The 16,594-nt window shown below is 47.3% G+C and overlaps 1 protein-coding gene across 1 annotated transcript in view; it reads left to right on the forward strand.

Annotated features, from left to right (window-relative positions):
* LOC140387072 (D(2) dopamine receptor-like) overlaps window positions 1-8,893 on the forward strand; it is a 47,530-nt gene extending 38,637 nt beyond the window's left edge. Inside the window, exons 8-9 of the mRNA XM_072470082.1 lie at window positions 5,898-6,228; window positions 8,613-8,893. Of these exons, the coding sequence (XP_072326183.1) occupies window positions 5,898-6,228; window positions 8,613-8,809 (528 nt within the window). The 3' untranslated portion in view covers window positions 8,810-8,893. The remainder of the gene's footprint in view (window positions 1-5,897; window positions 6,229-8,612) is intronic.
* The last annotated feature ends 7,701 nt before the right edge of the window (window positions 8,894-16,594 follow it).

Genomic DNA, 16,594 nt, shown 5'->3' on the forward strand with positions numbered 1-16,594 from the left:
TGTGAAGCACTCGAACTAGTTAAAAGAGTTCACAGTGCAGACTGTTCTGTTACGACGCAAAGTACATCAGTGAATGCAATCCTGAAGAATTTCCTGAAATTTTCAAGGATTCGGAGTGTTACCATTCACCTATTGTATACAGTTAAGTGAAAATGCACATCCAGTCATACACGCAGCAAGGCGAGTACCAGCTCCATTAAGGGAACAACATAAGAATGAACTGGAGAGAATGACAAATCTGGGGGTGATAAAACAAATTGAAGAACCAACAGATTGGGTGAACTCCATGGTTTGTGTGAAGAAATGGGATAATGACAGAAGAATCTGTATGGATCCCAAAGATCGCAATTTAAACATTAAAAAAAGGAGCACCATCCTATTCCAAAAAGAGAAGAAATCACATGTGAGATGTCGGGAGCAACATTCTTTAGCAAACTAGATGCATCGCAGGGTTTTTGGCAACTCAAGTTGGATGAGGAGAGCACAAAGTCGATCACCTTTAACACTCCATTCAGGGGTTACAGTTTTCTCAGAATGCCATTTGGTATTATTTCAGCATCAGAAATTTTCCATAGAGCAATGGAACACGTCGTAGAAGGACGCCAGGTGTCAGAGTATACGGAGACAACATTATTGTTTGGGGATCAATGAAGAGCACGATGAAAGGCTTATCAAAGTGCTGAGAAGCATCAAAAAGCATGGTCTGAGGTTAAATAAAGCCAAATGCCAGTTTGGTGGCGACAAAATCACATTCTTGGGAGACAAACTTTCTGCTAGAGGTATACAACCTGACCAAGAGTAGATAAAAGTGATTTTAAACGTGCTACGTCCAACAGACAAAAAATGAGTCCTCAGGATGCTGGGTATGATAAATTTCATCGGAAAATTTATTCCTAATCTTTCAGTGAAGACAACGTGCTTGAGGGAAACAATCACAAAGGTGATTTTTCCAATGGTCTGACAGACATGAGCATGAGTGGCGAATGTTACAGGAAGCATTGACAACAGCTCCAGTGCTGACATTTTTTAATCCCGAAGAAGAAGACAAAGATATCAATAGATGCGTCGAAAGATGGGTTGGGAGCAGTATTATTATTTTATTTTTTTAAAATAAATTTAGAGTACCCAATTAATTTTTACCAATTCAGGGGCAATTTAGCATGGCCAATCCACCTAGCCTGCACATCTTTTGGGTTGTGGGGGCGAAACCCACGCAAACACGGGGAGAATGTGCAAACTCCATACGGACAGTGACCCAGAGCCGGGATCGAACCTAGGACCTCGGCGCCCAGAGGCAGCAGTGCTAACCACTGCGCCAATGGGAGCAGTATTATTGCAGCAAGACAATAATGAAAATTGACTTCCAATTGCCTATGCTTCAAAGTCAATGACTGACACAGAGCGTAGATATGCTCAAATAGAAAAGGAATGCTGAGGCTTGATAAATGGATTAAACAAATTCCATAACTATGGCCTACCGGCATTCTTAGTGCAAACTGTCCATAGACCACTTGTGATGATAGTAAAGAAAAATCTAAATGAGATGTCACCAAGGATACAATGTATGACGATAAAGTTACAAAGATAGAATTTCAATCTCATCTACATGCCAGGTAAACATATCGTAGTAGCTAATGCACTCTCTCTCTCTCTCTCTCTCTCTCTCTCGAGCTACGGACATGAAGGAAGAACAACACTTGGATGAGGATGTGCAAGCACATATGAATCTTGTGACGGAATCCCTTCCAGTCTCAGATGAGAAATCAAAACTAATCAGAGTCGAAACCAATAAAGATGAAATCTTACAGAAGATAATAAAATATCTGACTTGAGGTTGGCCAAAAGGATCCTGCTCCAAATATTATAACATTAGGGCAGAGCTCATTGCAGCCAATGGTTTTTTGCTAAGGCAAAATAGAATAGTCATTCCAAACTCGTTACGATCCATGATTCTGAAAAAGATTCATGAGGGGTACTTGGGCATAGAAAAATGCAAAATGACGAGCCAGAGAGACAGTATACTGGCCAGGCATCAATCAAGATATTCAAATCAAACATACCAAAGACATTTTTGCTTGCCATGGAATACCTCAAATTGTCCTGAGCACAATGGTCCATGTTTCAGCAGTCATGGTGGACAGAGTTCGCACAGAGCTATGATTATCGCCATATTACTTCTAATCCTCCTTATCCGCAATCCAATGGGAAGGCTGAGAAAGATGTTCACATTGTGAAGCAGCTACTCAAAAAAGCTATGGACAGCCAGGAAGATCCATATCTCACGTTACTTAGCTAGAGAGCAGCACCATTGATTAATTATCTCCTTTGCAGTTGTTGGCGAATCGACAACTCGGAACAACCTGACCAAATATTCCACTGGAACAAACAGATTGAAAACTTGTGAAGAATCTCACATTTCAAAAAGGAGGCAGAAGAGGTGTTATGACTAAACAACAAGAAGTCTGCAACCATTAGCAAAGGATGACACAGTCAGGGTAGAAGATCCTGATGGAAACGGATGGTTGAAGTGTGCAAAGGTAATATAACCATCAGGTCCGCAGTCATAGATCATCATCACCGATGACGGGCAAGTTCTAAGAAGAAACAGGGGAATCTTGCTGAAGGTTCAGCAACCCTTTGTTTCAGAACCACAGGATGATATAGAAAGCAATCTAAGAACAACTGAACAAACGCCACCTCAGCACACAAAAACCAAACAAGCTGAAAATGTACTAAGCCAAGAAAAACAGCAAGAACCATCTTCAACAAGTGAAAAGCCTTGTTTTGTTTTATGGTTGTGTTTGATGTGTAAGTATATAATCAAGCAAACTCACAGGTTCAACCAGTGCTTAGAAGGTCGACAAGACATCTTCGAAGACACAGACACAGAAGAAAACTGGACAGATTGAGCTAGCGATGAACTGTAAACATGTAAATAATGAACACATTATACATATCATGTAAATTTGTAGCAAATTGAAATAATGTATGGAACAACTATACATTTCCAAAGGAAAGGGGATATAAATAAATAATCTTTATTGTCACAAGTAGGCTTACATTAACACTGCAATGAAGTGAAAAGCCCCCAGTCGCCACATTCCGGCACCTGTTTGGGTACACAGAGGGAGAATTCAGAATTCTCAGCTGGTACAGGAACTGAACCCACACTGCTGGCCTTGTTCTGCATCACAAACCAGCTGTCTAGCCCACTGAGCTAAACTAGCCCTAATATGATGATATGCATAAGTAATCATGTATATAGTGACAGACAAGACCTCCAACTAGCAGGTGGCAGTAGAGAACAACCACATGACACTGCTACCTCAAGGAGTCTGGGGCTAGTCTTCATCGTGGATAGTCACAATTTGTAGTAGCTCTCTATTATTTATAATAGTTAGCAGTTTTGATAATATTCTTATGGTTTTCTTACTTACCCACGCTATTGTTGAACAATAAAACTTTAACAAGTCAAGGACTAGACGTTCTCTCATGCACTTATTCCAACCGGCCAAGCACCAGAACGTAACTCACACCTCCTCATCCACTAGCAGCCCCACATCCAGCCTCCACTGCAGGCACGGGCCTGCCCACCCCCCACCCCCCCCCCAATTCAGGGCCACCTGCAAATCCACCCAGTGCGACAGGTGGTCGGAAACCACAATCATGGAATACCGGAGTCAGCCACCTCCGTCAGCAACGTCTTGTTCAACACAAAAAAATCAATCCGGGAGTACACCCAGTGCACATGGGGGCAGTATGAAAACTCCTTCATCCTCGGCCTCCCAAACTTCCACGGGTCCCCCCCCCAATGCGCTCCATAAACCCCCTCAGCTCCTTCGCCACTGCCGACACCCTCACTGACTGACGGTATTAAAATCCACCCCCATAGTCAACCGATGCAAGTCCAAGTCCGGAATCCTACCCAGCACCCGCCACATAAATTCCATGTCATCCCAATTCGGGGCATAAATGTTTACCAGAACCACCGCACTCCCCTCCAACTTCCCACTATCCATCACATATCTCTCCCTCCCCCGATCGGCCACAATGCTCCCCACTTCGAATGCAACCCACTTATTAACCAACACCGCCACCCCCTTCATCTTAATATCCAACCCTGAATGAAACACTTGCCCCACCCTCCCTTTCTCAACCTCATCTGATGACCCAGCTTCAGATGCGTCTTCTGCAAAAAAGCCTTGTCCGCCTTCAAACTCCTCAGATGCGTGCACATGCGCGACTGTTTAACTGGCCTATTCAACCCCCGCATGTTGCACGTGACCAGCCTGGTCAGGGGGCTTTCCGTCCCCTACCTCTGCTGATCAGCCATTTCTTTTTGGGGGATAGCTACCAGCCCGCATCATGTGATCCTCCACCAACTTCACTCCGGTTAACTAGCCCACCTAGCTGGCATGGTGGCCCCCGCCCAAGGCTTCCAACCACCCTTGCTCCCTCTAGTTCCCCTCACCCCACCACCCAACAAACCCAACCGTCAGCCTTGAAAGAGTAACAAAAGGCACACTCACCTCCTCTGGCATGTCGAAATAAAGCTCTCACTTCTGGAAAGTCATCCACAGGCGGGACGGGTACAATACCTTGAACTTCACCTTCTTTTTAAATGGGCAGCCTTATTCCAGTTAAACCCGGCCCTCTTCTTCACCAGCACCGCACCCAAGTCCTGATACACCCGCAGCTCAGTCCCTTCCCAGGTACATCTCTTGGTCTGCCTCGCCCATCGCAAGATGTTCTCCTTGTCCTGAAAGCAGTGAAATTGCATCACCATCGCCCTTGGCGGCTCGCCCGCCTGCGGCCTCCTCCTCAGCGCCCGGTGCACTCAGTCCACTTCCAGAGGCTGATTGAAGGCCCCCTCTCCCATCAATTGCTCCAGCACCTTTGCCACATACACAGCGGCTTCCGCGCCTTCAATGCCTTCAGGCATCCCGGCAATCCTTAAATTTTGCCTTCTGGAATGATTCTCCAGATCCTCCACCTTCTCCTCAGCCTCTTCTGGTTCTCCAGCATCATTCCCACCTCCGCCACCAATGAGGTCAACTGCTCCTCGTGCTCCCCCACCCGCCTCCTCCACTTTCTGGATTGTCAGGCTCTTGGACCCCAGCCTCGGCTCAACTCGCTCAATCCCAGATCTCAGCAGTTCCACCACCTTGGATTCTAGGGCCTCTTTCCTCGGCTTCATCGACCACTGGACAGGCAGCACACCTCCCTTGTCCTCCACCATCCTTTCCTGTGGTGCACCACGAAGACTCTCCTGTTCCGGCTGCTCTTTATTGTTTTGCATCACTCCTTGCCTGCGGATCCATCCACCAGCCACACCGGAGGAGTAGCACCTTCCCCAGGTACTCCTGTACGTTTTGCCCTCAAATAGTTTGCCCTTCAGGCAGGAAAAGACCAAAAAAAAAAAACTTGAGCGGGAGGCACCAAATGTGTGACTACTCACTCCATGGCACCCACCTTAAGTCGAAGAGAATTAAAAAAGAAAACACAGCGAGTTGTTGTGATCTGGAAGGTGCTGCCTGAAAGGGCGGTGAAAGCAGATTCAACAGGAACTTTCAAAAGGGGGGAATCGGATAAATACTGGAAGGAGAAATATTTGCAGGGTCCTGGGGGAAAGCAGGGGATTGGGATGTGGGGACTAAATGGAGAGATCTTTCAAAGAGCTATCTCAGAGAAGGTGGGCTGAATATTCTCTTCTTGTGCAGTGTTTTATGCTGAACAGGTTAAATGCCTACACCTCCCATGCAAAATGTTGATTTGGAGAAATGGATTACTTCTTGTTCCAATGTCTTCCTGGTCCTCTCCTGGGATTTGGGTGTGTGTTCCAGGTCCGTGATATGGGGTGTTGTTATCACCCATTTTCTCTTCTTTTGGTGTCCTAGACGCTGGTACAAGAAGCAATCGTTTGTTCCGAGGAATCGGAGAGAGTCTGCTTTGTGGGGCCGCCCGAGATGTCAAGGCCAACAGGAACTGCACCGAGCTTCCAGCTCGGCAACACTTCCAGCTCCTGCCCGATAGCTGGGAAACGGAAGGCCTCTGCCTCCATCGAGGTGCCCGCGGACCGGGAGGCCAATGGACAAACCAGGTTTTTTAGGAGGACTGCCTTTGAGGTGCAGGACGAGAAACCGGCTCCGGCTGTCAAATCAGCAGCCAAAGGCAAACTGTCCCACCAGAAGGAGAAAAAAGCAACACAGATGTTGGCAATTGTCCTAGGTTAGTCTAGAAAGATCTAGAACAATGGACGGGGAGCCACTGATTTATAATTTTCTGGAACAATACAGATTCACATTGATCAAGAAAATTGTTAGGGACCATTGAGTCACAGTGATCTAGGTTAAACGGCCAGGTTTTAGCAGTGTTGCATCAATCTAGAATAATAGGCTACATTGCAGCAGTGTTGCAATGATCTAGAACAATAGACTATAGCACAGCAGTGTTGTAACGGTCTAGAACAATAGGCTACATTTCAAAAGTGTTGCCATGATCCGGAATAATAGGCTAAGTTGCAACAGTGTTACAATGATCAAAAACAACAGGCTACATTTCAACAGCGTTGCAATGATCTAGAACAATAGGCAAAGTTGCAGCAGTGTTGCAATGATCTAGAACAATAGGCTAACTTGCAGCAGTGTTGCAATGATCTAGAACAATAGGTGAAGCGTAATATTACAATGATCTGGAACTATAGGCTAAAGTTGGAACGGTGTTGCACTGATCTAGAAAAATTAGGCTAAGTTGCAATGGTGCTTCAGTTACCTAGAACAATAGGATAACTTGCAGCAGTGTTGCAATCGTTCTGAACAGTAGGTTAATTTGCAACAGTGTTGCAATGACTAAAACAATAGGCAACATTGCAGCAGTGTTGCAATGATCTAGAACAATAGACTAAGTTGCAATGGTGTTTCAGTTACCTAGAACAATAGGATAAGTTGCGTAGTGTTTCAATGGATTGGAACAATAGGCTAAGTTAAATTGGGATGTCGTTGCAATGAACACGGACAAAATGCTGAGCTGCAATGGTTTTGAGGTTATCTAGAACAATAAGCTACATTGCAACAGTATTGCAATTACTAGAATAAGAAGCAACATTGCAACAGTGTTGCAATGATCTAGAACAATAGGCAAAGTTGCAGCAGTGTTGCAATGGTTTATAATAGGCTACGTTGGAACAGTGTTTCAATGATCCAGAAAAATAGGCTAAGTTGCAACAGTTTGAGTTATTTAGAACATTAGGCTAAGTGTCAGCGGTGTTGCGATGATCTAGAACAATCGTCGAAGCTGCAGCAGTGTTGCAATGATCTAGAACAATTAGCTAAGTTGCAGCAGTGTTGTGATGATCTAGAGCAATCGGCTGAGTGCAATAATCTGGAACAATAGGCTAAGTTGTGGCAGTGTTGCAATGTTCTAGAGCAATAGGCTAAGTTGAAACAGTGTTGCGATGATCTAGAATGATATGCAAGTTGCGACAGTGTTGCAATGATCTAGAACAATAGGCTACGTTGCAATGGTGCTTCAGTTACCTAGAACAATAGGTCAAGCTGCTGCAGTGTTGCCATGAGCTAGAACAATAGGATACGTTGCAGCTGTGTTGCAATGGTTTGAGACAGTAGGCTAAGTTGGAATACTGTTGAAATGGGTTTGAAGTATCTAGAACAATAGGCTATATTGCAGCAGTGTTACAATGATATAGAACAATAAGCCACATTGCAACAGTGTTATAATGACTAGAATAATAGATAATATTGCAGCAGTGTTGCAATGGTTACATTGGAATGCTGTTTCAATGATCCAGAGCAATAGGCAACGTTGCAACATTTTTGGAGTTATTTAAAGCATTAGACTAAATGTCAGCAGTGTTGCCATGATCTGGAGCAATGGACTATGTTTTAGCAATGTTGCAATGATCTAGAACAACAGACTAAGTTGCAACTGTGTTGCAATGACCGAGAACAACAGGCTAAGTTATCATGGTTTTGCAATTATCGAGATCAATAGGCTACGTTGCAGAATTGGTCTGGTGATCTAGAACAATTGACAAAGTTGCAATGATCTGAAACAATAGGTTAACTTGCAATGGTGTTGTAATGATCTGGAACAATAGGCTAAGTTACAGCGGCATTGCAATGATCGAGAACAGGCTACATTGCAACAGTGTTGCAATGATTTAAAACAATAGACAAAGTTGCAACAGTGTTGCAATGATCTGGAACAATAGGCTAAGTTGCAGCAGTGCTGTAATGACCTTGAATGATAGGTTAAGCTACAATGGTTTTTCAGTCAGTTATCTAGAACAATAGGCTAAGTTGCAGCAGTGTTGCAATGATCTAGAACAATAGGCTATGTTGCAGCAGTGCTAGAATCATATAAAGATGTAGACTATGTTGTATGGAATCACAATGTTCTAGCACTGGATTCTATAATGGTGATACCAGAGTCTAAGATTGTGTGCTAAGGTTGTAATGTGAATTTCAGTAAAGCACTAGAAACTGTATGTGATTAGTGAATATCCTGTGGCCACATGGTCGAGGAGCTTGGAGATGACAAGTGGCGACTCATGCGCTGACAACTCTTTTCCTCTCTCTTCGTCTGATTGGCAGGCGTCTTCATCATCTGCTGGCTGCCATTCTTCATCACCCACATCCTGAATGTCCACTGCCAGAGGTGTTACATTCCGCCAGCGCTCTATAGCGCCTGCACCTGGCTGGGGTACCTCAACAGCGCCGTCAACCCCATCATCTACACCACCTTCAACGTGGAGTTCCGCAAAGCTTTCCTGAAGATCTTGCATTGCTGACACCGGAGCAGGGACCATTACAGAATCATCAGCAATGGAGAGCCAAGTGGACCCAGATCACGAAATCTGCAATGTCACGCCCCTGCACGAGGGACACCGGCTTTCAGGAATCCCAGACTATCAATATCTTGTCTCTGCTCTCCTCACAATGCCATAACAGGAAGCCTGAATTACGACCTGCTCCCAGAGCTGGAGATACACGAGGGCGGTGCACACTGGCACCTTCAGAATGTGACAATAAAGGATGAGTGTTCACACCTCAACATTGTGTAGTTAACATACAAAGTCTCTCGACACCGATAAGCCTTCCATCGTCACCTACTCCCGGGTTTAGTTGTTGTGTCCCTCAGTAAGGTTCCCATCTCCTGGCATCCAAGCTGAATAATTAAATTCTGTTCTTGATTCCCCTGCCTCCAGGAAACATGACATACGAGTCATGTGGAGATGAGCAGAGAGACCTCATCACCAATCTAAAGGCGGCAGGTCCAGTTTATTGTGTGTGTTCATGTGACATGAGCATTGCTGACATTCATTGCCCATCCCTTGGGCAGCACGGTGGCGCAGTGGTTAGCACGGCTGCCTACAGAGCTGAGGATTCGGGTTCAATCCTGGCCCTGTGTCATTGTCCGTGTGGAGTTTGCACATTCTTCCCATGTCTGCATGGGTCTCACCTCCACAACACAAAGATGTGCAGGTTAGGTGGATTTGCCACACTAAATAGCCCCTTAATTGGGGAAAAGAAAATAATTGGGTACTCTAAATTTATATTTAAAAATTAATTGCCCGTCCCTAACTGTCCCCTTGAGAAGGTGAATACAACTGGTGTCTCACTCGGCCATCACAGAAGGGCGGTTAATGTAGGTTTTGAGTTAAGCCACACCAGAAAAGGATGGCCAATTTCCCTCCCTATTCTTAGAATTCATAGAATCCCTACAGTGCAGAAGGAGACATTCAACCCATCAAGTCTGCTCACACCCCTCGAAAGAGCACCCTATCCAGGCCCACTCCCCCACCCTATCTCTGTAACCTCCACATCTGTTTTTTGTGGGTACTAGGGGACAATTTATCATGGCCAATCCACTTAACCTGTACATCCCTGGGTACTAGGGGGCAATTTATCATGGCCAATTCACCTAACCTGCACATCCTGGACTGTGGGAGGAAACCGGAGCACCCGGAGGAAACCCACGCAGCCAAAGGGAAAATGTGCAAATTCCACACAGTCACCCGAGGTGGGAATTGAACCTGGTTTTTGGCGCTGTGAGGCAGAGGTGCTAAACACTGTCACCGTGCTGCCCAAGGAATGCTGGTGAACTGGATGGTTTTATTTTTACAACAAAATGATCATTCCATGGTCTCGATAACATTTATGTTTAGAAAATATTTTATGAAAGCATTTATAATTTTAACAATTTAAAAAGCCTTGGGCGAAATTCTCCGGAAACGGCGCGATGTCTGCCGACTGGCGCCCAAAACGGCGCCAATCAGACGGGCATCGGCCGCCCCAAAGGAGCCGAGCCCCAACATTGAGGGACTAGGCCGACACCGGAGGGATTTCCGCCCTGCCAGCTGGCGGAAACGGCCTTTGATGCCCCGCCAGCTGGCGCGGCATCCCCGGGCGGCGCATGCGCGGGAGCGTCAGCGGCCGCTGACAGTTTCCCGCGCATGGGCAGTGGAGGGAGTCTCTTCCGCCTCCGCCATGGTGGAGACCGTGGCGGAGGCGGAAGGGAAAGAGTGCCCCCATGGCACAGGCCCGCCCGCGGATTGGTGGGCCCCGATCGCGGGCCAGGCCACCATGGGGGCACCCCCCGGGGCCAGATCGCCCCGCACCCCCCCCAGGACCCCGGAGCCCGCCCACGCCGCCTTGTCCTGACGTTCAAAAGGTGGTTTAATCCACGCCGGCGGGACAGGCAATTTATTGGCAGGACTTCGGCCCATCCGGGCTGGAGAATCGAGCGGGGCGGCCCGCCAACCGGCGCGGCGTGATTCCCCCCCCCCCCTGCTGACAGCTTAATTTTTCTCAATAAGTCGATGAATGGCTTCTCTGGGCCACCAGGGAGGCAAAAGCCAGGACATGGGCCTCTCTCACTCCCTGGGCTCCCAGGTCTTCCGACACACCAAAGATCGCCACCTCTGGACTTGGTGCCACCCTCACTTTTAATACCTCTGACATGACGTCAGCAAATCCCTGCCAGATAGCTCTCAGCCACAGATATGCCCCAAACTTGTGGACGTGGCTCACAGGAACTCCCGCACAGTGCCCACACCCACCCTCCACCTCCTCAAAGAACCTGCCCATCCGAGCCACTGCCACACGCACCCTGCAGACCACCCCAAACCATATCAGGCTGAGCCTGGCATGCGACAAGGATGCATCAACTCGCCCCAGTGCACCCCCCCCCCCACAATCCGGCCTCCAACTCCCCACCCAACTTCCCCTCCCACCCTCTCCCCACCTCCCCCATTGGGGCTCTCACCCACTCCACCAACTCGCCGCAGATCCCCGAAACCCTCCCACCCCTGCTCCCGACACCACCTCATCCCGTAGCCCCTGGGGCAGTAGGTGCGGGAAGGTTGAAACCTGTCTCCGCACAAAATCCCTCACTTGCAGATACTGAACCCATTCCCACCTGGCAACTCAACCTCCTCCAAGCACTCATCAATAAAAAAATCTCCAAATCTCTCGATCCACGCCCGCTGCCACCTCCAGAACCTCCCATCCAGCCTCCCCCAAGCGAACCGTTGAATACCACATATCGGTGCCCACAACGACGCCCCCTCCAACCCTATATGCTGCCTCCACTGTCCCCACGTCCTCAGGGCTGCCACTACTACCAGGCTTGTGGAGTACCTGGTCAGCGGGAACGGCAGAAGTGCCGTTAACAGTGCCCCCAAACTTGTGTCTTTCCATGACGGCGCCCCCACCTGCTCCCACACCGACCCCTCCCCCCCTACCCGCTTCCTGACCATCGCAATAGTCGCCGCCCAATAATAATTTATAAAATTCGGAAGAGCCAGCCCCCCCTCCATGCCCCTGCTCCAGCAGCACCTTCTTCACCCGCGGGGTTTTACCCGCCAAAACAAATCCCGAGATCACCGCATTTACTTTTTTAAAGAATGCCTTGGGGATAAAAATTGGAAGGCTCTGAAAGACGAACAAAAACCTGGGGAGGACCGTCATTTTGGGCAGCAGGGTAGCACAGTGGGTAGCACTGTTGCTTCACAGCTCCAGGGTCCCAGGTTTGATTCCCGGCTTGGGTCACTGTCTGTGTGGAGTCTGCACATTCTCCCCGTGTCTGCGTGGGTTTCCTCCGGGTGCTCCGGTTTCCTCCCAGAAGTCCCGAAAGATGTGCTGTTAGGTGAATTCGACATTCTGAATTCTCCCTCTGTGTACCCGAACAGGCGCCAGAATGTGGTGACTAGGGGCTTTTCACAGTAACTTCAGTGCAATGTTAATGTAACCCTACCTGTGACAATAAAGATTTTTAAGAAATAATAAATTTCACTGTCTGTACCCGCCCCGCCAACACAACAGGAGCGCATCCCACCTCCGAAAGTCCCCCTCATCTGTTCTACCAACCGACCCAGATTCAGCTTATGCAACTGCTCATGGTCTCTATTACTAAGACTATTACTAATTCCAGATTTATTGAATAAGTTGAATTTAAATTGCCTCCTGCCACAGTGAGATTTGAACTCATGTCTCCAGATGACCACTCCTGTAACATGACCATGAGGCTACTGTTCAACTCCATGACATTGATAAGACAGCCACTACAGCACATGGGTTTATAAAAGGAGGCAGAGAATATAAAAAGCAAAATGGTTGTATGAGAAGGCGCACAATTGCTCTTTTAAAGAGCTAGTATGGACACAAAAGGGAAGAACAACCGTTTTCAGTGTTCTAGTTTGATGAGAGTGTGAACCTCTCCTTCTTCCGCTCTTTGGCAAGCACAATGGCTGGCAGCAGAGAAATATGCACAATTATCCCAAATCCCCACTGAGGCTAGACGTTGACCTCTGTTCACCAAGAGTTCGATGGAAAGCTCATTTGGTCATGCACACTGTGGCAGATGATTCATTCGGGCCTAACCAAGAGGCACTGGACAAGAGGTCAGCCATTTTGGGCCAAGATGAGGGGAGGTCTCTTCACTCGGAGGGTGGTGAATCTTTGGAACTGCGGGTGCTCCATCACTGAGTATATTCAAGACCAAGATTGTGCGATTCTCAGAAGCTGAGGGATAGGGCAGGAAAGTGGAGTGAGTTGGAAGATCAGCCATGATGGTATTGAATGGGGGAAGCAGGGTCAAAGGGCTAAATGGCCTCCTCAAGATCCAATTTCTTATACTGGGCTCTTTTTTTCTAATTATACAGTGGCGAAGTTTATTCAGACACATTCAACAGAAACTGAAAGGAACAGTCAATTAAATTTTATTCAAATTAAACTCAAAAGCCTCTTGGAGAGGGAACAATTTGAACTGCTTCATTGAGTAATGTTCGTGAATCGTTACGTGCCAGGCAATAACTCCTAAATGACCCTCTTATGGACTGACCTGATTAATACTACACTCCTGTATGCTTTCCCCGATGCCAGTGTCTATGTATTTAAGTTGTGGACCTTGTGTTGCCCTATTATATATTTTCTTTATATTTTATTTTCTTTCTCATGTACTAAATGATCTGTTTGAGCTGCTCGCAGAAAAATACTTTTCACTGTACCTCGGTACACATGACAATAAACAAATCCAAATCCAAATCTCCAACAAGAGAGGATCTAACCATTACCACTTGACATTCAATGGCATTATCACCGCTGAATGCTCCACAATCAACATCCTGGGGGTTACCATTGACCAGAAACTGAACTGGACTAGCCATATTAATGCTGTGCTACAAGAGCAGGTCAGAGGTTGGGAATCCTGCAGTGAGTAACTCACCTCCTGACTCCACAAAGCCTGGCCACCATCTACAAGGCACAAGTCAGGATTGTAACGGAATATTTTCCACTTGCCTGGATGAGTGCAGCTCCAACAACACTCAAGAAGCTCAAGACCTTCCAGGACAAAGCTTGATTGGCACCCCTTCCAAAAACATTCACTCCCTCCACCACCAACGGACAGTGGCAGCCGTGTGTACCATCTACAGGATGCACTGCGGGAACTCACCGAGGTTCCTTAGGCAGCACCTTCCAAACCCACAACCACTACCATCTAGAAGGACAAGGGCAGCAGATACCTGGGAACCCCCACCACCATGAGGTTCCCCTCCAAGTCACTCACCATCCTGACTTGGAAATATATTGGCCGTTCCTTCACTGTCGCTGGGTTAAAATCCTGGAATTCCCTCCCTAATAACACTGTGGGAGTACCTACACCTCAGGGACTGCAGCAGTTCAAGACGGAATCTCACCACCATCTTCTCAATGGGCAATTAGGGATGGGCAACAAGTGAAAGAATAGACAAGTAATAATTTTACAACAAGATAATCTTTAAGTATAAAAAAGTATCCATGCTAATTCTTAGTCCTCTGTGTATAAATATTATAATATATATTTGCAACATTGGGGTATGACGTCACATAGTGACAGAGACCAAGAGAAGATGGTCAGTCATCACTGACCCACGCGAATAGCTTCATTTCATATCAAGGAGGTTGTATGCAGCACATTAAAGTTAAAAAACTTAGACTTGAAAAGGATTAAATACTTAATCCAATTGGAGTACTTGTTCAAAAGGACAATCACAATTTGCATTGACACAAGGCCTGTGAAGTACGTGTCGCACTGGAATCAGTGGATTCACTGTTCTACTGCAGGAATTGCACCGATCACCATGCACAATGCAAGATCCCAAAAACAGCAATGTGATTCTGAGGCAGATCATTTATTATTTTGATGATGAGGGAGAGATTTTTATTCTCCTTTTTCACATTTTCTCCCAAATTTACACCCAACAATAATCAGTAACGAATGTAAAGTCAATCCCCATATCAATAGCAACAATCCCATCCTCCCACCAAACTCCCAAACATTAGCCCGCATGTTAACATAAGCAAATAACAAAAAGGAATCAGGGATCACCCGTAGTCACCATTAATACATACAGTCCCCTCCCCCCAACCCTCCCAACCACTGCCCTCTAATGTTCAATGTAATGCAATTCTCAAAAGTGCTTAATGAATAACGCCCATGAATTGTAGACCCCCTCCATCCTTCCCCTCAGTTTAAATTTGACCTTCTCAAGAGTGAAGAATTCCAGCAGGTCCCCAGCCACGCCAGGCCACAGGGTAGAGAGGTTGATTTCCATCCCAACAGGCTCCGCCTTCGGGCGATCAACGAGGCGAAGACTACAACATCTGTCTCTGCGCCGTTTCCAACCCAGGCTGGTCCGACACCCCAAATATGGCCCCCTGAGAGCCCGGGTCCAGTTTCACGTGCACCACTTTAGAGATTACTCTAAAAACCTCCTTCCAGTAATCTTCCAGCTTTGGACAGGACCAAAAATATGAATGTGGTTTGCGGGGGCCCCCCCTCAACGTTCACATACATCTTCTACCCCCTCAAAGAGCCGGCTCGTCCTTGCCCTCATGAGGTGGGCTCTGTATACCACCTTCAGCTGTATCAGCCCCAGCCTTGCGCACGGGGTGGAGGCGTTCACTCTCTAGAGCACCTCACACCAGAACCCCTCCTACATACCCTCTCCCAACTCTTCCTCCCACTTTGCCTTGATAACTTCCAGCGGTCCCTTATCCTCTTCCAAAATAGCCCCGTAAACCGACGACACTACCCCCTTCTCCAGTCCCCTGACATCAGCATCTCCTCCAGCAATGTGGAAACTGGCTCTACCGGGAAGTTCTGTATCTCCTTTCTGGCAAAGTCTCAAACCTGCATGTATCTAAATATTTCCCCCTGCTCCAGGCCATACTTCGCTCCCAGCTCCTTCAATTCTGCAAACTGACCCCCAAGAAACAAATCTTTTAGTGTCCTAATTCCTTTCTCGTCCCATCTCCGAAAATTACCATCCCACTTCCCTGGCTCAAATCTATGGTTCCCCCGAATCGGCCTGGCCCCTGCCCCCAACCCGAAGTGCTGGTGAAACTAAGCTATTACTAGCGGACTCGATGAAAATTTCCCCGTGGCCGTCGGGAGCGGCACTGTTGCTAGCGCTTTCAATCGAGGAAGACATTTTAATTGGCCTCAGGCCACCATCACTTCTCTTTGACCTTTTGGCCAGAGAGGCCTCAGTTATCGTCTTTTTGCCTCAGTACTGACCCTCTGCATTGCAGCACTCCCTCAGTACTGGCCCTCTGACAGTGCAGTGCTCCCTCAGTACTGACCCTCTGCATTGCAGCACTCCCTCAGTACTGACCCTCTGACAGTACAGCACTCCCTCAGTACTGAACCCCTGACAGTGTAGCACTCCCTCAGTACCGACCCTCTGACAGTACAGCACTCCCTCGGTACTGACCCTCTGACAGTGCAGCACTCCCTCAGTATTGACCTTCTGACAGTGCAGTGCTCCCTCAGCACTGACCCTCTGGTAGTGCAGCGTTCCTTCAGTATTGACCCTCTGACAGTGTGGCACTCCCTCAGTACTGACCCTCTGACAGTGCAGCACTCCCTCAGTACATTTTTAAAAGAAACTTAGTGTAAAGAATTCATTTTTTCCAATTTAAGGGGCAATTTAGCATGGTCAATCCACCTAACCTGCACATCTTTGGGTTGTGGGGGCGAAACCCACGCAGACACAGGGGAGAATGTGTAAACTCCACACTGTCAGTGACCC

The sequence above is a fragment of the Scyliorhinus torazame genome, chromosome 12 (assembly GCF_047496885.1).
Source record: "Scyliorhinus torazame isolate Kashiwa2021f chromosome 12, sScyTor2.1, whole genome shotgun sequence".
Taxonomy (NCBI): Eukaryota; Metazoa; Chordata; class Chondrichthyes; order Carcharhiniformes; family Scyliorhinidae; genus Scyliorhinus; species Scyliorhinus torazame.